At 39.9% G+C, this 22949-nt stretch overlaps 1 protein-coding gene across 1 annotated transcript in view; it reads right to left on the reverse strand.

Moving 5' to 3' along the window:
* Positions 1-22949, reverse strand: part of CLYBL (citrate lyase beta like) — a 163650-nt gene that overhangs the window by 13342 nt on the left and 127359 nt on the right. The window contains exons 3-6 of the mRNA XM_015415095.1: positions 12714-12902; positions 8954-9055; positions 7103-7196; positions 5459-5626 (exon numbers count right to left, since the gene is read on the reverse strand). Coding sequence (XP_015270581.1) covers positions 5459-5626; positions 7103-7196; positions 8954-9055; positions 12714-12902 — 553 coding nt within the window. The remainder of the gene's footprint in view (positions 1-5458; positions 5627-7102; positions 7197-8953; positions 9056-12713; positions 12903-22949) is intronic.

Here is a 22949-nt window from a genome sequence, read left to right on the forward strand (position 1 = left end):
CGACAGTTCAGCGGCAGATGGCAGGTGACTCGGGAGGCGATTGGAGGTGGCGTGGAGGCGCGGTGACGTAAGCACGGTCGGAGCCTCCGGGACAGAGACCAGTTGCGACCTCATCATGCAGCCGCGCCATAAAAGGACCATCCCAGGAAGCCGAGCCAAAGAGACGGAAAAAGACCTCCGCCGAAGGACACTACCACCTGGTTCTAGCAAGACCCCGCCACAGAAAGACCTACGCTGCGTAGGTGCCTGGTAAGGCATCCATCTCCCCTGATATGTATGTGGCCCTAGTTAGGTGATTAAATGTATATGTGTAAACCACTCCGAGCCTCCGGGAAGGAGCGATATAGAAATGTAATGTAATAAATAAATAAATAAATCATGCATGCACAGAGAATTCACAGCCTAGAAGCCAAATGGTTTCTCTGATTTGGATCCAGATCACCTGCTTTAGGGATGGTGGTCATTTAAGGATTTGTCAAATTATTTAAATTTCTTTCTTATTCTATGGCAGATCTTTTAAACTGGCTACTGTACAGATTAGTTTAATAAGATGGAACCTGTGGGGGCTCTTATCACTCAATGACCCATTTGAGTTTATCAGGCTTGCTACACAGGTGGTACGTTTTGCCATTCGTGGCAAAATGCTGGTAGTGAAAGGTTTGCGGTGATATGGTAAAATGCATCAGATCTGCACAGAGTCATGCAGGAGCTGTTATGTGGAGAAATAGTTATCACATGCAAATCTTAGCTATTTGTGTTGAAAAATGTTCATAACTTTTAGAAACATAAGCCACTGTACCTCTGCTAACTAAAGAAACCCCTAAATTACCAAAATAGAAAATTGCAGTTTTTGTACCTTTGGAATTGGCCATTCATAAGACAGCTTAATGCAAATTTGTTACTTTAATGCACTTTAATCAAGATTATTAAAGAGTGGTACAATGGTAGACCCTCCCCTCCAACAGTGTTTAAGAGGCTGAATGGCAATTCTTATCTACTTCAGTTATTCTGACTGCATTCCAGTTTAGTAATTTTTGATACCTTTTATTCATCGATTAAAAATATGTAGTAGTACAGGATTATGAGGCTCCATGCACGTCTTCTGGTTCCATTCTGGATTATTTCAGTCCGCTGAGTCTTGAGGAAGTTGACAGATTGCTCTCAACAGTACGCCCAACCACGTGCAGCCTTGATCCGTGCCCTTCATGGCTTATAAAAGCTGGCCGTGAGGGGCTACGAGGTGCCCTTAGGGATATTATTAACAAGTCCTTTGTTGAGGGACTGTTCCCAGGGGCACTCAAGGATGCAATGGTCTGCCCTCTCTTGAAAAAACCATCTCTGGACCCGGCCGAATTGGCCAACTATCAGCCGGTTTCCAACTTGCCCTATTTGGGCAAAGTACTTGAGAGAGCGGTGGCGATTCAGTTGCAGAGCTTTATGGATGAAACGTCCATGCTAGACCTGTTCCAGTCCGGCTTCCGACCGGATCATGTGACGGAGACAGCTCTGGTCACACTCACGGATGACCTCCAGAGGCATCTGGATCAAGGCGGTACAGTGGTGCTGTTGTTATTAGATCTGTCGGCGGTGTTTGATACCGTCGACCATCAGCTACTGATCCACCACCTCGCTAACACTGGGATTCAGGGGCTTGCCTTGCAATGACTTGTCTCCTTTCTCCAAGGTCGGGGACAGAGAGTGGCGTTAGGGAGCAGACATCCCAGAGGTACCCACTGATCTGCGGGGTTCCTCAGAAGGCGGTACTGTCCCCAATGTTATTTAACATCTACATGCGCACCCTCGCCCAGATTGCCCGGAGGTATAGGCTAGGGTGCCATCAATATGCAGATGACACCCAGATAACAACAATATCTGTTGTTGAGCAGCCAGTTCGACTCTACCCCAGATGACCTGGAGCAGGCGCTTTGTGACGTGGTGGGCTGGCTTAGGCTGAGCTGACTGAAATTGAATCCAATGAAGACGGAGGTCCTGTGCCTGAGTCGGAGCGGATTGGGGGTAGGGATCCCACTCCCGACCTTCGGTGGGGTGCCATTGGTGCCAGCACCGAGAGTTAGGAGTCTGGGAGTGCTCCTGACAATGGAGGCCCAGGTAGCAGCCACTGCCAAGGCAGCCTTTTACCATCTGCGGCTGATTAGGCAGTTGGTTCCCTTCCTCGAATGCAATGACCTGGCAAGAGTGATCCATGCTATGGTTACCTCGAGGTTAGACTACTGCAACGCTCTCTACATGGGGCTGCCCTTGTCCCAGCTCCGGAAGCTGCAGCTAGTGCAAATTGCGGTGGCCAGGCTGTTGATGGGTCTCACTATACGAGACCACATCCAGCCTGTCCTGAAGGCACTGCACTGGCTGCCAATAGCTTACCGGATCTGATCCAAGGTGCTGGTTTTGACCTTTAAATCCCTATATGGCCAGGGGCCTGCCTATCTGAGGGACCGCTTTTCCCCATATGTTCCCCATAGAGCACTGAGGTCAGGAACACAGAATTGCCTGTCTTTTCCCGGGCCAACAGACATCAAGCTGGCTGCTACTAGAGCCAGGGCCTTCTCGGTGGCGGCTCCACGCTGGTGGAATGAGCTCCCGGATAACTTCAGGGCCCTGCAGGACCTTTTACAGTTCCGCAGGGCCTGCAAAACGGAGCTCTTCCATCACGCTTTCGATTAGGAGCTGCCGGTGAGAGGGCCACTGGAGACAGTGCCACAGACATCGGTGCCTCCGGAACACATTTATTTATTTATTTCAATTTATATACCTCTTACCCCCTGAGGGCTCTGAGCAGTTTACATGTTCCAATTAATGCCAATCCTAACCTAGGGCCACATACATACAAGGGGGAAAGTGACTAGCCTACCAGGCACCCAGTAGCGCGTCGTTGTTATCTGCAGGAGCTCGAGTCGACAATGTCCTCCTGGCGCTGGTCTTTGATTTTTACGACTTCCTGGCTGTTGCGACTCCTTCGGGCTTGGACCGACGCACGTCCGCGCATGCTCGCTGCGGCCTCTGTCCAGTAGGCCTCGGCCTGCTGCGTCGCCTCGCCTCCGTGATTTGCCGGCCCAGCCTCCTCTCACTCGCATTGCCTCGCCAGCCGCCACCATGTCTTCTCCGCCGCCGCCATCGCTCACCATCGCTTCGCCGCTTACGCCGCTACACCGCAGGGGAAGGGTACCTCCCCGCTCTAAGAGCAGGTACCCATTTGTCTAGTTGCCCTATAACGGGCTTTCGAGCTGCTGGGTGGGCGAGGGCTGGGACATAGGGCCACAGTGGGGTTCGAACAGCCGGAACTCTTCGGCCAGATGTAATGCAGGCTTCACGTACCGCCTGCGCCACTGGTCCCTTGGACCACTCAAAACAGCAGTTGGTTACTGCCTTTGTTTGTATAGTGTATGCTGCCAGCTTTATTGCCATCATTACTAGTACTATCTAGTTGTTTATGTAGTCGTAATTTACTAATGTATTTTAATGTATTTATTGTTGTAGTGTTTTAAATGTTGTTAGCCACCTTGAACCAGTCCTGTGGCTAGGCGGGATACAAATTGAAATAATAAATAAATAAATCTCCTAAACATTCATTGAAAGAGTGGGAGGAATCCACCCTTTTAACTCTGTATGATCACAAGGCAAATAACACTGCTAAATAAAGCTATTAGTTAAGAGTATTTAATCCGGGCCTCATAATCTATAATGTGACTATAGCTGACCAACTGGGTAATTTCCAACACTGTGCAACAGTAAGTTTAATTAATAGTGGCATCCACCCAGAATCAAACCATGATGACACTAGTGATCTTGCAAATATCAACAAGCACTTTAAATAACCTAGAATAATGTAGTCTGGTTTAATGAACATCATCTTTAGCACGCACAGGTGGTGATGGTGGAATGGACCTCTTCTGTTATCCTTGTTAGGAATCCAGAGAGTCTCAGAGTGGCTTACAAACTCCTTTCCCTTCCCCTCCCCACAACAGACACCCTGTGAGGTAAGTGGGGCTGAGAGATCTCTTTCAAGAACTGCTCTTTCAAGAACAGCTCTGACAGAACTATGGCTTGCCCAAGATCATCCAGCAGCTGCAAATGGAGGAGTGGGGAATCAAACCCAGTTCTCCCAGATTAGGGTCCGTACATTTAACTACTACACCAAACTGGCTAATAATTTAATTTAAGTACCAAGTTTAACTTTAAACTTTTACAGGTAAATAAACAAAACGTTTTGCTGAAAAGTGCTCCAAACTATTGGAAGAGAACAACGTCATCTTTTGTTTTATTGCAATTATGATGGTCAAATAAATTGGTGTTTTCCTAGTAGCATTTCTCCAGAAACCTACGGCTTTCATATATATCTGATTTCAGACCTCTCTCCCTTTAAAAAATATGCTTCTCACTAGATTAAGAGCTTCAAAGAGTATTTTTTTTCAAAACTTGCATATCTGTACAAACGTCTTATATCTAACTTGAATGAGACGTATCATTGAAATGTTGCCACTGTTGTTCTTTAAAGAATGCTGTAATCTGTGTGTGGGAGCCAAGTAGCTGATTTTTATCACAAAGCTGCAATCTTTGTTATGTACCACATCTCATAGGGGTGCCCGCATGATGTGCCGCACAAATCATGGGCTAACCGTCTGTGTTACAGGGATCGGCTCAGCGGCTAGAAGCCTGCTGGTCAGCCTGTCTTGCCAGTACCCGTAGGTGTCATCAGGTGAACAGGCAATTACTGAGAAACAAGCCAGGCTATGGAAAAGCAACTCAAAGAAAAAGACTCACACGGAAATAAACTATCACAGCTTCATTAGCATATTGGATCCCTCTAGCATTTTATAAAAAAAAATGCAAACAATCACAAGTTTGTCCATTTATTTTTTAAAAAAGATGTGTTACTAATGTTCAAATGTGTAGAAAGTTTTCTTGAAATTTTCACCAGACTCTTGAAATACGCAACAGCTGTAATCTTATGGATAAACAGAACAAAGTTTGAGTCACACACAAAAGGTTATACGCAGAATTAAACTTTGTTGGACTTAAAGGTACCATTGGACTCAAACTTTGTTCTGTTGCTTCAGACCAACATGGCTACCCCACCTGAATCAACCTTACGGATAAATGTACATCTGTTGATCCACTGAATGGACATGGAATGGTATGCAGGTTTTCAGCCAAATCTCCAAATCAGCTGGAGAACACACATACTGCAACCATAGTTTATACTTCACTTTCACAAACAATAAAAAAGTAACACACTTGGGTGTGACTTGTTCAAAGGACTTTAAAGGCCCAATTTTGCACTTGGAATCTTCTGCCTGCCGTTTTACAGGCAAAAATAAATGTGAAACATTTTATAGTGGTTGGACTTTTCTGCTACTTCTAGGTAGCTTAAGCAGGTGAGAGAGTTATAAAGCACATCTATGATTGAGGAGATTATTCAAACATTATTCAAAAGCCATACCAGTAAAACCCATTAAGGCGCCCTCTCTTGACTGCTTCCGGAGCCCCTCTTCATCTTGAAAGTCAATATATACAAGGTCTATGGCCTGCAAGCCAAATGCTTTTGCTGTGACAATAATTTTCTGCCTGGCATAAAGAATATCGAGGGTGTCTCTACTGCTTGTTGAACCTGAAGAGAAAACATAAGAAGTTAATGGTACAAGTCCGACTTTGCTTTAAAAATAATTGCCGTGTAAATGTATCTGCCATTAGTTTTGTTCCCCCAAAATGAAAAAGTTTTCTCTCTCTCAAATTTCTTCACTGCAACAGCTATAAAAAGGCTTTGTTGCTGTAAACAAGGTATCAAAACTGCTTTTACAAAAAAGTCCTCTTTTTTTCATTTGAGTTTTTAAATGTAGGGTGGGACTTTCAAAAAAATCTATGATTTGAGCACATAAGGATGAGGGATCTTTTCTTCAGTACAAAATTCGGAGTGGATCTATTTTTAGTAACCATTTGCTGTTGTCTATTATTATTACAATAGGGAAAAACACTCACTAAAAAGTAATGTTATTTCTATACTTAAATCTTCAGAGACACTCAAATTTAATCCAGGATAGTCCCATTTACTTCTGTAGAACAAATATAGCTTTAGCTAAAAATTATTGCTTTCTGTTGTAACCTAACAATTTGATTTTGTACACATTACTCAGAAGTACATCCATTGTTTTCAGACATTGTTTTCAAATCCAGAACTGAGTCCTTGGTCATAACATTTGAGAAATGTGATAGATAATTTTTTAGTTTTCAAAAAAGCATTTGTAAAATCTGCTGAGTCTAAAGAATAACCAGTACTCCCTAACTCCTCTCTTCTCAAATGCACATTACCAGTTTTGATTTGATTTGTCATCTTATAAAGAACAAATTAAGATGTTGTTACTTTTATTTTTAATTTTTCCCCCATTTGGGATTCTTTGGTTCTGAACTGCACTCAAAAAGCTATGGAGATTAATCAGATCAAGAGGAAGGTATTTAGTCACAGGTAAATAATAGAGAGAGATGATTTTGGTCTCCTTTTCAGTTCTGAAGAAATGGTACCAGCAGCTACAGGAAGGAAGGCAAAGAGAAGTACCAGTGTTCCTAGGGGAAATATTACCATGTGTGCAGTAAAATCACACTGAAATTGTAAGTAATTTAAAAATATTAACACTGGTCTTCCCCATACACTAAAACATTCACCTCAACATGTTTGAAGAATGTTTCTGAAAAAAATAATTATATAGACGTGATCATTCAAATTATTCAGCCGATATCAACAATTATGTTTCATTGTTAGCTAGAGACCAATTAGCAGACTGAGCGTTTTTGTAAATTATAACTGCAACCGATATTAGATTTCAAGACAGCAATAATCTTCATTACACATGAGCAAGAATTATGGGAAGCAGCACAAAGAAGCTTCAGGCTTGTTAATGTGATCAAGAGCGGTGAATATACTAGTTGTTGGTTCCATTTCTTTTTTTAAAAAGAAGGCCACAGTCCAGCACAGATTTAGCTGTACATAATTCAATGGGCTTCAAATGGGTTTAAGCATGACTAAGTCTGTCGGGCTGTTAGCAGTAATGGCTCTCACATTTTCTCAAACCCTCCCCACAAAATGACACACCTATGCTGGCACGAAAATCCTCTCCTCCGAAGACTACTGCATCCAAATGAAGGCTGACCTGGGGTCCCGCTCGCAGTGTTTCTTCACAAACCGCCTTGAAACACAACACAAGCATGAATGCAAACACAGATTGGGCTAAATTTATATTTATTGCCAGAAAGATGCTAGATCTTCCATCTAAAATTATATCTCCCTTGGACAGGGGTGGGATGGGATTATCAGGACTCCCTTTCAGTGCTGTTTAAAAAACTACACACCCACTAAAAATGATACAACCACCAAAGACAATGTTTTGGATTCAAATATACCTACTATGGTTAAAGCACAGAATTCCCCCCCCCCTTTCATGAATAAGCTTTCTAACATGCCAAGCAGTCTGGAACGATTGTAGCGGTAGAGTACTGTTTTGTTTTAAAGTGGTAATACTTTCAACTTCTGGATACTTTTAAAGCTCAGGAATACATAATACTGCTGCAACTTATGTAGTATCTGAAGAATGAATTTTTAATGTGGTGTTTTCAAAATGTATAGAGCATTATCTTCAACTAAAACTCAAAGAGCTACTGTAAAATGCAACAAGTAGCACAGAATACTATTGAAAAAGCAAATGATGCCTTGGAGTGTCATCCCAATATTACAGCAAATGTTGTCTAATCACAGTGTGTGTGGGTGTGTGTCTGTGTATTTTAAGTCTGACTCTGGTGGCTAACTGAAATATGACATATGTGGCTGGGAAATTAGTTCCACACAGTATAAACTGCAACACGTCTGCTAAATCTCAAAGCTGCAGTTCATCTGATTTGCTTTTGTTTAATATTGTTATGGAAACTGTAAATCTCCCTATGTAGTAGGGCTGCATTGTGATTCATTATGGGTTACCTGGAATATGGAATATTAGTTGAGATTTTATATTCATAACTTATGAGTCTTCCTTTGCAGTCTGAGGGGAGAAGTTCAGTAAAGAAAGAGAAGATCATACTAAGACACAGACTCCTACTAAGCAGGAACATATATCATTACCAATCCAGCACATTTCAGCTGAAAAAAATTTGGAGGCATTTTGGAAAAGAACAGGTTATTAACATGGTAGCCACAAGTGGCTCCCAGCAGTTCCACCTAATAACACAAAACTTTCCCAGGAAACCTTGGCATAGCCTAGGCCTGCACTCTCGTTTCAATTTCATCATTGTTTATATCTTTCCTCCACAGAAACATACAGGCGGGATGCCAAAAGTAGGCGGCTATTTCCATGCATCTGATCAACATCAAGCCACATTGTAAGGATGGATGGGGTGGGGGGCTGAAATAACATTTTTACAGGGCAGATGGAAGAGAGTTCCAACATTTTAATGCCATTTCCCCCCTATACTGGGTAATAGGAAATCTCAAGTCTGGTGTTTTTAAAAAAACTGTTGCCATCATGGAACATAATTTTTTTTTAATTGTAACATTTTGTGAAATGCAAAAGTGATTTCTCAAGATGTGAGACTACACACACAAGCATGTACATCCACACACACCCCGGTTATTATTTATTCATTATCAGGTTAGCTGCTAAGATATTAAACACCATTATATCTATTTGGAGCTCAAGGGATATAGGTTTTTTATTGGAAATCCCCAAAGAACTGATATTAGTAGAGAATTGTTATGTAGGATTGTCTGTGGTAGGGGAAACTGATATTTCAATTAATTTTACGGATAACGAATGCCTTTATATAAACTAAGAAATAAACCTAACACATTTTTTAGAATATGTTTTTTAGAATGCCCCCCCCCCAGTTACTTGCCTATCAATGAAAAATTGACAACTTTATGCAGAAGTATTAGCTAAACTACATTGATGCTTACCTTAAAATTGAGCAGCCCCATCGCTGTTTCCACAAAAGGGATGAAATGCATTGGTTCTACAAGTGTTCGGCCTTTTGTGTGGTCTGCAAATTTCTCTGTAAACTAAAAACAGAGCAAATGGAGGAGAGGAGGGGAAATATTATCAGGATTTGTCCTCCTGCAAATATCTATAAAACAGTATGTCTTTCTAAACTTTGCACTGGTGTGAAATGCAACCAAACAGAATAAACAAAGCCAGAGTGCTAATGAGAAAACAAAACAAAACAAAACCCACCAAGCTCTGGAAGAGGTCTGTTCGTATAGGCCTATCATTTAGAATGCCAGCATTACTGTATATTTTGAAGTGGAAAGGTTTAGTTGCAAAAATATTTGTCTAACACCTATCACCCTGACTTAGTTAAATGCAAATCAGCAGGCTCTTGAAAAACAAAGCAGTATTGATATACCTGACATTCTGTTTTGTTTCATGTCTGACACTGACATGGCTGTGAATGTTCCTCCAAAGTGGCACCCACATTATTCATTACGGCACTGTTACCCTTTGTTCTGGGGGTCCTTTCTTCATAATTTTTAGCTTACCTAGGAAGGGTCTTAAAAAGGAAGTTTAATTCTTTGAAGACCAAAGCTCTCCAATTTTTTCCATGAGACCAGTTCACAGCTAGCTCTGAGCCGCCGGTGGGGTAGCCCAAATTCCAAAATCTATCATCTGGAAATATACAAAAGCCCTTGCATAGATTCCCCCCCCCACTCTCTTTCAAAAAGGGAAAGGGAGGGGGGGCGAAGGAAACTACCTCTGTATATTGTAAATCTATTATGTCTTTCTAGATCTAGTAATATGTTGGGAGATAAACATTTCACAGACATGTTAAAGAAATTTTAGTCAATAAAGAAAGGGGGGGAAAACCCATACACCAATTTTACATTTAAGGAATATTTAACCATTAATGGGTATCAAAGGAAAAGAGAATTTTAATCATCTCTCCATTCAGTCTCAGTTGGGTAAATCATATCTAAGAGATTTGCATAAATATAAACCATCAAAGACTTTTCATCTTCAAAGGGGGTTTCAAGACCCTATAAGCTTTGTACTGTAATCATCACAGGTCACAACCCTGCAGGAATAAGGCTGCTATGGCAACATAAAAAACTAATGCTTAAGGCTTAGCATAATATTCTGACTAATAGAAAGGAAACTCATTTTAGAAGCTGGCAGCCTATTTTCCAGAAGCTGGATTAGAGGTGTTATTTCCCCTTTTAGCCCCCCCCCCACTCCACCCCTCCCCAAAAGAAAGGGAAATCTAATCACTGAAATCTTTAAAAAGCTTCCAACCAATTTGCAGTAACTTTACATTAGGCCAAAATAAATCACGCCTTTCTGCAAGGAAAGAAAATGTACACCCTCCTTTTTTTTAAATGTGTATCGTCACCGTCGTCGGCACACAGCCTGTCAAATCATACGATAGCCACAGAGTACGAGGAATTAAAAAGAGAAATCTGCAGTTTGATTTCACGAAGAATGCCATGCAAAGCAACTGAGGAGTGACACTTCAGTTAGTTCTGATTAATTAAAAAAACCCCACAAAACTGCAATAATAAAACAATTTCAGCACGCCATTCCGCTCTAGCTCATTTTAACAAGCTAGCTGGTATAAACGGGCTATGACCTGAAATGAAATTTTAAATGGCGACCCCTTTGTGTGCTAAGCCCTTTAAGAAAACCAAAAAGCCCCCACCATCAATCTATTTTATTTATCTCAATCTTTATTTTACTGCATCTCATTGGGAAGGTAAGATGGGAAGCTTTTCATCAATATCACCCCCCCCATCTTCTTTATTTGATTTTTTTAAAAAAAATAAAAATGGTTATTAGCACCAAATACAAAAGGCAACTAGTGGAGAAGTTTCAATTAATTTTTTTCAAAAGGAGACGATTAAATGTTTCCGGCTTGGTAAAGTGTTCATTTCAGTGAGAGGGGATGGAAAAAAGGAGGAGGGGGCAAAAAACAAAGATTGGGGAGGGGATGAAGTAGCAGGCCTTAGCAATTCTTTCAATTCCAGTGCACACCCGATAGTGTGTTGGGAAGAATGCCCACTGTTCAGGATTTGTGGGAGAATTGTCCCATGACAAAGAAGGGAGAGTTATGCTTGTTATAGTCCAATAAGCCATGCCAGTCAAACAAGTACCCATACTAGGGACAAAAGGAAAGCAGGAGATTCTCACACAAAAGAAAACAAGTAAGCCCATCTTTTAGTTGGGCCTCAGTCTCCAGGTTTTATGCTTCACATAAATAAAAATGAAGGGTGGAAAAATAAATAGCCCCAAAAAAAAAAGCCTGCCACTATGCTAGCCAGCTTTAAAACAAAAGCAGATAGCATAACTGAACGTGCATCCTCGGGTTGGAAAGGTTTGAGAGAAATAAATGCAGTGAGGTGATATAAGACAAAGTTAACTTATTTTCAAAAGAAAAAAGTGTTAAAAATCAAAATGAGAGAGGAGAAGACTGGGGCATCCTTCTCATGTCCAAATAATGGTGTTTGTGTGTGTGGGGGGGGAAGCTTGAAGATCTGATGTCAAGGTAAACCATCTTTGTTAAAACCAAATAATTGACTGGAACAGAACATAAATATTCAGAACCATCAAATTCCAGAAGAATAACTTTTAGCCTGCAGTAGCAAAAACAGCAAAGAGTCTAGTGAATCTTGCCTTCCACAAGCCGGTAGCACAATAAATTTGTTAGCTTTTAAGATGTCACAGGACTCTTTGTTGCTTTCCTGTATAACCAGCAAGCTTTCAGCTTCAATTAAATTAATTGTTAGCACAAAAAAAAAAGTATTATCCTTTCAAGGATAGACAAACTAAGGGCCAACTATGTAGAAAAGTAGCGGTTTAGTTTTTAAATTCAGTAATATCTCTGTACAAAGGTTGGTTGGCGTTAAATGTGACCATGGGTTAGACGTTACCAGATTTATTTTTCTTCATGGACCTTATACAGAGAGACTCTTTGGGCTCTCAGGCTTCTTCAAATGATGAAACATCAGAATGAATTTTTACTACTTTAGAGGTATTTCCCAGAAATACTGGTATCACGAAATAAAACATGTCCCTTCTTAACAATTAAAACAAAAATAGCATAATTAGGCCTATTTCAAAGTTTTCTTAAGTAATCTGACATGCCAACCATTTACATTTCAGGTTTTTATTGGCTGAAAAGTCAGTCATGAAACACAAACACACCTGTCAGCAATTAAAAAGGAAGAAACAGAGAACTGGACAGGAAATAATATCTGCGCTAATTAAAAACACTAGTTAAAAGCTTCCTGTTTGTTCTTCTAGTTGCCCTAAGGAGTGACCTTTACTTCTCTTCCTCACCATAATTTTTCATATGTTGCTAAAATGTTTTTCTCCTTCTATCCACACTTTCCAAAAACTTCTATGTACGCCAAGCATTTAACTGAGAGTCAGTTGACTTTTACTATAATGGAAATGGAGGTCAAATCTTAACCATGTTTAGTTTGAATGAGTGAGGTCACAGCTTATTAAAACAGTATATAACAGAGTAATTTTTGTAAAATTAAAAATACGTGGCATGCATTCTGCATGCAGTTCCAATCCATAACTCTTCTCACAGAAGTATTGCTCTTTGAAATATAGTTTTGTAGCCAATTGCAAATATGCCTCACTAGTCCCCAAGACTCATTCAAAATTAGACAAAGGCCTTCTACTAAAGCTGTGGTAAGGAAAATTCCTTTATGCGCTCACCCATCTTATTTCTTCTACATTTTCAACTTTAGGTAGCATCAGACTGGTAGGAAGAATGCTGGACCCAAAAATGATCTTCATGTCTTCTTCAGCAAGACCACTGGACACTGAATTGATCCTTACACACTTTTCCATCTGGCCAAACTCAAGTCTTTCAAGTGTTTTTACAGTAGTTGTTCGTGCTTCTGCCTAAATTAAAAAAGGGAGATAAATCTAACTCTGCATTTAAATACAAACTTAATCAACCAACCAGATAGATATTTGTGACTACCTTTAAAAACAAAGCTGCAACACTGTGTCTTAATTTTTTAAAAATATAAGCTTTATACTCTTTTAATTTTAATAAGCTTTATTTCTTCAACATTCATTTTCAAAAGATATAATGAGATACAAATAGTGCAACAGTTTTGAAGAGAATATGTTCACATTTACATGATTACAAAGAGTCTAGTATACATGCCAAAAATGGAGTTGTTTTCAAAATGAAAATTTGAAAGATTTTCAAAAATAACAGAATGTTTAATCCAATATATTTTCACATAAGCAGCCATATCACTGTTGGTATTTACTTGTCTATTATGAGGTAACAATGTTCATGTATGGACTGAAGAGCATGTGTCTTCTTTGGGATTCTGTTAACCTTTCCATTAAAGTACAAATAAAGAGCGGGAAAACTCATGGGGACAAAGAATACCCAGTAATCCAAAATAATTCAGAATTTACATACATCCTATTTCCTGAGGCAACTTAAAAAATAACACACACCTTCTCAGGTAGACACATTTTCTATGAAAACATTGAAGTAAAGTGAATATCTATGAATATTTTGTTTTCTTTATAAGGAAGTACTTTGCTGAAAATGAAACACTTTTATTGGGCTGAAATAAAATAGAAACACAGACAGAATATAAACAAGCACTTGGGAGTCTCTGCTTCCTGCCAATTTCAGTTTCAAAACAAAAATTCCTTCGACTTGGCAACAGCCCTTAACAAATTCTCATTGTCAAAATGAACACTTATCAAAAGCAATTTCATTTGTGAAGAGTTTTTATAGTAGTAGTAAAACTTTAAAGCTTCTGACTGATGAATGTTTTAAGGGAGAGAGATCGGGAGGGTAGCGGCTTTAACAATATGTAGGTATTTGACTCAAAAAACACATTAAAGGAACAGGCATACTATGGGAGGAGGGAAAAAAATCACCAAAGACAGCATCTAGAACAAAACGAAATCAGTGAGACAATGCAAAACATTAGATTCAAACCAGATGGATAAAATACATGTGTGTAAAGGCAGAAAAGGTTACAAAATGTGGTCTGAGTTAAACAGTGTGAGGAAACAGTAGCTTACAGTTGTCAGAACTGATCAGGGGAAGGTCTCCAAAACCAGTTTCATATGATATACTGATTTACGAGACCAATAATTAGGATAAGTTTAGCCAGAAGAAAGCAATGGCCCCTCCTCAGCAACTGTGAAAGAGACAGAAAGTTAATGACACTCGAAACAATCACCACCTGTGTATTCCCAAATGCAGGCTTTAATATGTATCTATCTGATGGATAGAGAAAGGTAAAAGGTCTCACATGCAGACATAGCGATGTTGTATATTATGGCATACTGGGGCTGTATGAGGGAGACCTTCATTTGAAACCTTCAACTTTAGATTCCTTTAAACAAACACCTTGTGATGTGGCACATAAGTAACCCCCTTCTAGGCTCTCAAAATTGTATTGTGAAATCACAGTTGCACAGAAGGGGGCATCTTATTTGGCAGAAGAACATCCATGCACATTTTTGCTGAGGCAAGATATCCACCAAACTAGTGCAGAACACAACAGAGTCAAATATACACTATTCTGCTCGGCAATAACGAAAACAAACAAAAAAAAGTCCCGTTGTATTGCTCACTAAGGAAGCACTGAGCCCCAAAATGACACTACAATGCAGAGCTCTAAAATACCAGCATTTACACATGCACCTGTCCAGTCGATCTTCAAGCAGTCTCCCAATATCTCCTTTGCCCACAAGGGCAACAGATGCTTTTCTAGGTACTGCTCCATATAAAACAGTCAAGCCTAGTTCAGGTAGAATTGGTAAATTCATGCCTCATCCTCTTTATGAAAATATTCCCTGCACATAAGAAAATTAACATGTCAAAGGTGTCATCCAATTAAAGGAATCCTGAACAGTTACACCCTTTGAAGAATCCAATGGACTTAATGGCGTAATTCTGCGTAGGATGGCACTGTTAGTCACATAATGGATTGTCATTTTCTCTTATTAATTAATTGACTATATCTGCATTAATTTGCATATGAGTTAAACCAATAGTTCTGAAGAGCATTTTGCCTACTTGGATTTTAGATTATGCAGGCATGTCACAGCAGAAACCATCACAGAAGAGGCATTCCTCTTCCTCTGCCACACAGGAGAGAATGCATCTTCTAAGATGGCGCCTGCCTTCTCCAGTTTTTTAAATGTCCTGGCATTCAAAATAATTTTTTTTAAAGTTGTCCTGTTGAGAGCCAGTTTGGTGTAGTGGTTAAGTGTGCGGACTCTAATCTGGGAGAACTGGGTTTGATTCCCCACTCTTCCACACACAGCTGCTGGATCACCTTGGGCAAGCCATAGTTCTGTCAGAGCTGTTCTTGAAAGAGCAGTTTCTCTCAGAGCTCTCTCAGCCCCACCTACCTCACAGGGTGTCTCTTGTGGGGAGGGGAAGGGAAAGGAAATTGTAAGCCGCTCTGAGACTCCGAGTGAAGGGCGGGGTATAAATCCAATCTCCTCCTCCTCCTCTTCTTAATCGGAGCAACCTTTTAGTTGATCAAAAGCATTCAATTAATTAATCTAACCTAGTAACTGATCAAACATTACATCCCTGATAAAATTTGATGTGGCCAAAATAATTTTTATAGGAATATTAAATCAAGGGAGCCCCAAACGAGTCTAATGTGGTTCAATCTAAGAAGAGGTTTTCTGCCTCAGTGTTGTTCTGACAAATTTTCATAAACCAAATATATCCATCCTCTTCTACAAGGCTCAAAATAACCAACCAGCAACTATGTTATTTCCCCCGCTCCATATTTCAATAGAAAAATGTGTTACTGTGAGAGATAAGACACTCTGGCCATCTGTTGGGTGGAGAATAGGTTTTCTTACAACCACTACAATTTAGCTGTGTCTGTTTAATGCAAAAGAACATTTCTTAGGAGCAACAACAACAATCACACTGGAACTCTTCACACAATGAATACTCTTTCTTGTGGATCATAAACTATGATTTGTTTTTAAACTATAGTCACAAGATCCTGTAAGCTCCAGATACGCTTAGCATACAAGATTTGGATCCTGTACTGTTTCTGACATTCTCCTCTCTGCTCACAGATCAGTCAATTATAGAGCATTTAAGTGGGATAATTATACAATGAATGTGAAAAAGTCCACACAAGAATGCATTCCAGCCACATTCTAACATTACTTTACCAAACTTTCAATGTTCTTGAACTTCCCATTAAGTCCAGGAATATGGACTCTTCATATAAATAAAAAAGAGACAGGGGAGAGGAAGAGAGACTATATTCCTTTGTAACCTTGAATAGGGCATTCTTCCTTTTTTGGGGGGAGTTTCTGTCACCATAACTACATCCTTTTCATAAAGAAGCTGCTTCTAGCATATGAAAACAGTGACGGCTTGCAAACTTATATATATTTTGGTAAACTTACTTAGGAAATATTTTACACCATAAATCTAAACTTGATCCTTCTTGCTAAGAAAAAGCCAGAATGTGTTTTTGTACCTATTTATGCTCCAATCCTTTGGTAAGAAAAGGAGCTCCGCTGCACATATTACGTTCCCCTACACACAAGCCTGTCCCCATTCAGTGTAATGTTGAGGACAGCTTCCTCAGAGTGGATAGAGCAGCTGTGGACACTGGGGAAGCAGTTGTGAGATCAAGATGATAAACACTTGGAAAGATGTCCTCCAAAACAAGTGGAATTCATTTCTTTAAAAATATGATTAGGAACTGGATGTGAGGAAGAAATTCCTAGAAAATTCCTGGAGAACTACCTATTTTATTTTATTTTTTATCCCGCCCTTCATTTCAGGAACCCAGGATAAAGTCTATCATTCTTCCTCACTTTATCTTCACATAGATTAGTTTGAGAAATAGTGACTGGCCCAAGGTACCTTAGAGAGAGCAATCCTAAGCAGGTCTACTCTGAATTCTACTACGGTCTATTCAATAGGGTTTACTTCCAGGAAACTGTCTTTAGGATTGCACTGTTAGGGAGTTCCATGGCAGAAGCCGGATTAGAATTTGATATTCTCTGGGCCACTCCTAATCCAACACCCTAACCACTACACTACATTGGCTTATGACCCTGGATCAGTCACATTGAAACATGAAGCTGCTGTAAGCGGAATTTGAACACTGGCCCTTCTACCTTAGTATTGTCAGGCATGATAGACCCCCAAATATGCTTTGCTAGCCTGCTACAGGAATGGTCAGATACAGGTATAAATAGCAAAGAAACTCTATTCTTACATAATCACAGAATCATACAGTTGGAAGGGACCGTCAGGGTCATCTATTATATTATATTTATATTTGGTCAGTTTTATATCAGCTTTTTATCAGTTTTATAGGTTTTTACTCAAATGTAGCATCAATACTAGTCAATAAGCAATTTAGAATTTGCATATATTTAAATGTATATATGCAAATGAGCAATTATCTTTTTGCTTGTCTACTAATGCTGGCAGATCTTCTTGCAGTAGGTCACTAATAGCTGTACATCATGTATACGCAAGTTTCAGATCTGAATTAAACTAGTTTGCATTTTTTTCAATATATCATAAGAACATCCCCCCCAACATGCATGCTGCAAACTCCATGGAGAATCCAAAACCCCTTTCGACACAGTTAAAATATGTATTTAAAGTTAGAACTGTAACTTGTCTAAACAGATAAATATTCAGTGGAAATGGTTCATTCAGCAGGTCAGATCATTGCAACATAAATTAATTGGGATGAGCCTGTGAAAATTAGCATCTAGATTCCATATTGACTTGGCACAGAACGAACGTGGAGGTAGAGAAAAAGGGAGATGCGGATTCTAATGAAAGTACTGTCATAGATTAATGAGATAGAATGTTTATTTATAATCTGTTCTAAGGGATGCTTAAAGATGTAAACCGATGCCAATAATCACATTACTGCCTCCATTTTAATATTTAACTCTGAATTGATGACAAGCTTGGGAGCACTGTGACTTCCGTTTCCACATGGAGGAAAGGCAGCAAATTCACCGACACAGGCACTGCTGATAAATCAAGCATCACCACAATGAACAGACACTGAAATTAAAGAAGAGAATATGCGTGCAGTTGGTTCAACTGGCATCCATTAAAGCTAATAACTAATCATCTTCACAAGTTGCTAGCTCTGAATTATCAAATCTGCAAAGAAAACAACATCCGTCCACTTTTACACTCCAGTGGAAGAGGTGGTCCCTCGCAGCGGGGCTGCAGAGACTCGCCATCTGGAGAATAAATCGAGTGTGAAGTACAGTATAGCTTGGGACCAAGCTCCGTGGCAGCAGCGCAGCAGTTAGTTCATTAGTTCCAAACTTCTAGGGATTAGAGTGGTCTCAATTCTACTGTCGGATAGGATAAGGCAGGCATAATACAGACTGGAGGAAGAAAGTGAAAGCCCCTTAGACTTTAGAAAACTACCAAGTATAACCCTCCCCCCCAACAAATACCTGAAATAATGGCATTGCTTCAAAGTCAAAATATCTGAATTAATACCCTTAAAAAAAGTTATGATGCTGGAGAAACCTTTGAATTAGAAGGAGGTTGTGAGAATCAAAAAAGCAAAATAAAACACACAACTTTAATCAGAAAATGGCTTGAGAAAGATGTCACTATTGATCATGATTTTCTAAAGGGACTTTTGAATTTATGCCGGCACCTTGATTATGCAATTAATCATAAAAATGTTCCGAACTCTACAGAGAAAACACACACCTGTGTAAATAAATGCATACTTGCTGGTTGGTTTGTTTTTTAAAATCTGTATCACATGGCTTTTTGCAGGATGAATGTGATAAGGATCATAAAGCGCTTCACACATTAAAAGGGCTAAAAATAATAAAGTAATGTGTTTCATTGTCTAACTGAATGAAATCCTAAACTCAAACTGTTGAACAAAGCACCAACCCACACCTGTAATTACAGGACCTTTCAATTCACGAAATACTCTTTTTAAAAAATCTGATCTAGTACTCTGGCAAGCAGATTGTAGCTTCTGCTTGATCATTAAGGGTAACTCCATACATTTCACATGGCAGTAGAAAATTAATTACTGTAGTAGCAGTCAGAGTTAGCTGTTTTGTGACAGAACTGACATGATAAAACATGCAATTATGATTTAATGTTAGGCCCCTGTAGTGGTTTGTTTATGCAGACTGACACTGCCGATGCTTTTGTCTCTTATCTATACTGAGTTCCACCATCTACTGGATTTCATACTCTTTGTCAAAATCAGCCCACAGATTTCCTAAGAAGGGTCATTTCTCTGGTATGATTCGTTTGTGCCAAGAGGGAAGAACTTGAACTTCTTTTATAGGCTGTGACTCCTTCCCAGACGTGTCTAAATGGGCAGGTCATTTTTGTTTCAGGTTTCCAGCTGAGAACAGGACCAGAACAGATAATTAAAGAAGCTAAAGGGAAGGGGAGATCAATGCAAAACAATGGGTTTATCAATTTTGTTCCATGAAATTTGTAACAAAGCACAGTTTGTAATGGCTATTCGTTATATATTCTGGACGAATATTCAGAAGAGGAACTATTCAGCACTGAACTTGGAAATCTTGCCTCAGTGAAAAGAAACAACGTCCTCATTCTTCTGTTCATCTTTTCCTTTTCCGAACAAAAAAACTTTTATGATTGTGAATGCTGTTCAGTAATAGTTAAATAGGTGGTCTTTGTAAATTTAATAAAACTGCCACCAGATTAAAACAATTCCCTTTTTAGTTTTAACAATAACCTCTCCTCTTATTTCTCTTGTTTTAATCACCCAGAGGAATACGTTTCATACAATTTTTCATTTGCTATATACTTTTTCTTTTAAAATAATCAAAGCCAGAGTACTGAGAGCAAAAATGGCAGGCAAGAGATACAGAGCTGTTGAGTAGAGTGGGAAGAGGGAAAAGATCGTAATCATCTCAGGACATGAAGTGTGGCTGACTTTGGAAAGGGGATGTTTGCAGCTGTAGTCCCATATTCTTTGTAGCATTTAGCTTGGCCCTGAGAAATGAATTCTGGAAATAATACAAATTTGCATAGCTCTTTGGTAGCACACAAGGTTACTCTGAAAGATTTCGTTTTGTAGCTGCTCCGTTACAATACCAACACACGAATCTGCCTTAGACAGGGCCAGATCACAGTTCTCTCAAGGTCGATCTTGTCTGCTCTGACTCACAGTGGCTCGTCAGGGTCTTGGGTCGAGGTCTTTCACATCACCTGCTAACTGATCCTTTTGAGTGGAGATGCTGTGGGCCTATTGCATACAAAGCAGATGCTCTACCACTGAGCCAGAGCCTCTCCCTATATCTCCCTCTGACAGATCTTACATCAAAACAATAGTATCTAAAAGCCACACTCTATCTGTAGTGTTTCCCTGCCTGCATTAGGCTTAGTCTGCATGCAAGCAAACTATTGTGGTAGTCTGAATCTCGCTGTAATTTGAACAATGCTTTTTTAAAAAGCTTTAAAATTTGGAAAGTCTTGGTTTGCAGTTTCATGATTGCCTTTGGCCCCGAAATAAATGCTACTATAAGTTGCTGTAACTTTTTTCAATGCATCCACTTTATTGTACACAGTATTGACATGTGCAGTGTGAGAAGGATCTGCAGGCCCACAGGGTAGCAAACCCAACAAGCCGAGGATGTCCAGGGAGACATTTAGGTCATACTTTCAATCCACTACTATTTAGCAGGGAGCAAAAGGTACTGGAGAGGACCTGTTGCCAATCTAGTGATTACAGAAGGTGACAGGTAGTCCAATCCAGGCCTCCATAAATAAATGCAGCCATGTACCCAATAAAGACACCAGGACACAATGAGTACCCAATTTGCAAATGCTCTTCTTCAAATGTCTTAGGTCACAGTGATCACAAACTACCAGCAAGACCCACCTCAGCACAGGCCATAGCTGATTTGGATCTAAGGGAACAGCCCCACATTCTCCTCTCCACCCACTATGCAAGATGGTACAATCTTCCCTTTACATTTTCATGAACAAGAGGCTAACACAAACCTAGCTAAGAAAATATCAAAGGTCCAGTGAGACCTCCTTGCTTCCACACATACTGTGGAAACCTCTTGCTTGGCAGCTTGGCATAAGGCAGGGAAATTGAATGTTCATTCATTTTCCTGGCCAGTCTGAACGAGCTGATGTTGACATGATGTCATGTCATGATCAATGTTCCCTCTAAGCTGTGGAGTCTTGTGAGCAAAAATTCTACTTTGTGAGCTACTGGCATTAAAGTTGTGAGCGAGTGATTTGGCTACTGCATAAATTAGTTCGCTCTGGAGTTATCCTTCCTGAGCTAAGACAAAAATGTGTGAGCCGGAGGCTAAGAAACTGTGAGCTAGCTCACACGAACTCAACTTAGAGGGAACACTGGTCATGATGATGACATAATGGCATCAACAACACTGTAGAGGAACCCTGCCGCAGGAACTCTCAAATGGTTGATTCAAAACAGTGCATCTTATGGGCTGCCTTATGGGGCAAAATCTATAGAAGCCTTTAACATTTAACCAGGGAAGTACCATCTATCAGATCTCTGAGTGAGTAACTTCACACAATGAGGAGGAGGCTGTGTTCTAAACCTATAGGACATTTTCTGTATGAATGATCTCTTTTAGTGTATGTGCAGCTTTGCTCTTCTGTGATATTCCTTGCTGCTACTGGAAAAGCCCTCCTTTTTCTTTCTTTTCTAACTTAGAAAATGGTAGCAGGGTTTTTTTTTAGGGTAACACAGTTTTTGAGGGTAAAATATACATTATTTTAATTTAGGAAATACTGCTGTGTAGCCCACTCCTTATATCCTAATATGGTACTCTCACAAAAACTCTTAGGATATCCTAATACGGCATTCTCACAAAAATGCTTAGGATATGTAAGTACAAAACAAGCTACAAGATGTTATAGCATCAATCGCAACAGGCATTTTTGAACAAGTTCTTTCATGTGTCTTTATACCATGTCGGTAACAGAAATTAAAATACTTAAAAGCAAAGACAAACTAGCCACGTTCTTCACATGTTCCTGGGCTTTTTATTTGTATAAGGAATTTCAGGTATTTATAGCCACTTCTTAACTTATCGGTTCAGCTATGTCAGTGAAAAATGTACAAGTATGAACAAAACCGACTTCCATCTTCAACAGCAGGTTATTGTCGGAATAATTTTAAGTGAGACATCAATCTATTGTGTCAAACACAGGAGAAGAAGTGTTAACCTTCTTATTGTCCTGTAATTACCTCTTCTATTCCCCAAGGATGCTGAAGTACAGCTACCAGTTAACCTTCCCCTACCTTATCTTCAGAATGGCTTTATCAAACACTTGTGTCTTCTTCCACTCTGACTTGTCCATTTCACTGTAAATCACATGGGTAAGAACTATAATATCCATGTTGTGAACACTAAAACATTCTTGCCTCCAAGCAGTTCATCAATAACAATCATAATCTGCATTAATAGACACTGGCAGTAAAACCCAAAGACTCCGATCCCGCTGCCATTATAGGCAACTAATAGTAGTAGAGACATTACCCTGCCAACAAAAGTCCGTACGGTCAAAGCAATGGTATTCCCAGTAGTAATGTATGGCTGCGAGAGTTGGACCATAAGTAAGGCTGAGCACCGAAGAATAGATGCTTCTGAATTATGGTGCTGGAGAAGACTCTTGAGAGTCCCCTGGACTGCAAGGGGACTCTCCTAAAAGAAATCAACCCTGACTGTTCCCTGGAAGGCCAGATACTGAAGCTGAAGCTGAAGTACTTTGGCCACCAAATGAGAAGGAAGCACTCACTGGAGAAGCTCAGAAAGATTGAAGGTAAAAGAAGAAGGGGACGGCAAAGGATGAGATGGTTAGACAGTGTTATCGATGCAACGAACATGAAATTCAGCAAACTCTGGAGGATGGTGGAAGACAGGAGGGCCTGG

This window comes from Gekko japonicus, unplaced genomic scaffold (assembly GCF_001447785.1).
Source record: "Gekko japonicus isolate JY-2015 unplaced genomic scaffold, Gekko_japonicus_V1.1 scaffold52, whole genome shotgun sequence".
NCBI lineage: Eukaryota > Metazoa > Chordata > Lepidosauria > Squamata > Gekkonidae > Gekko > Gekko japonicus.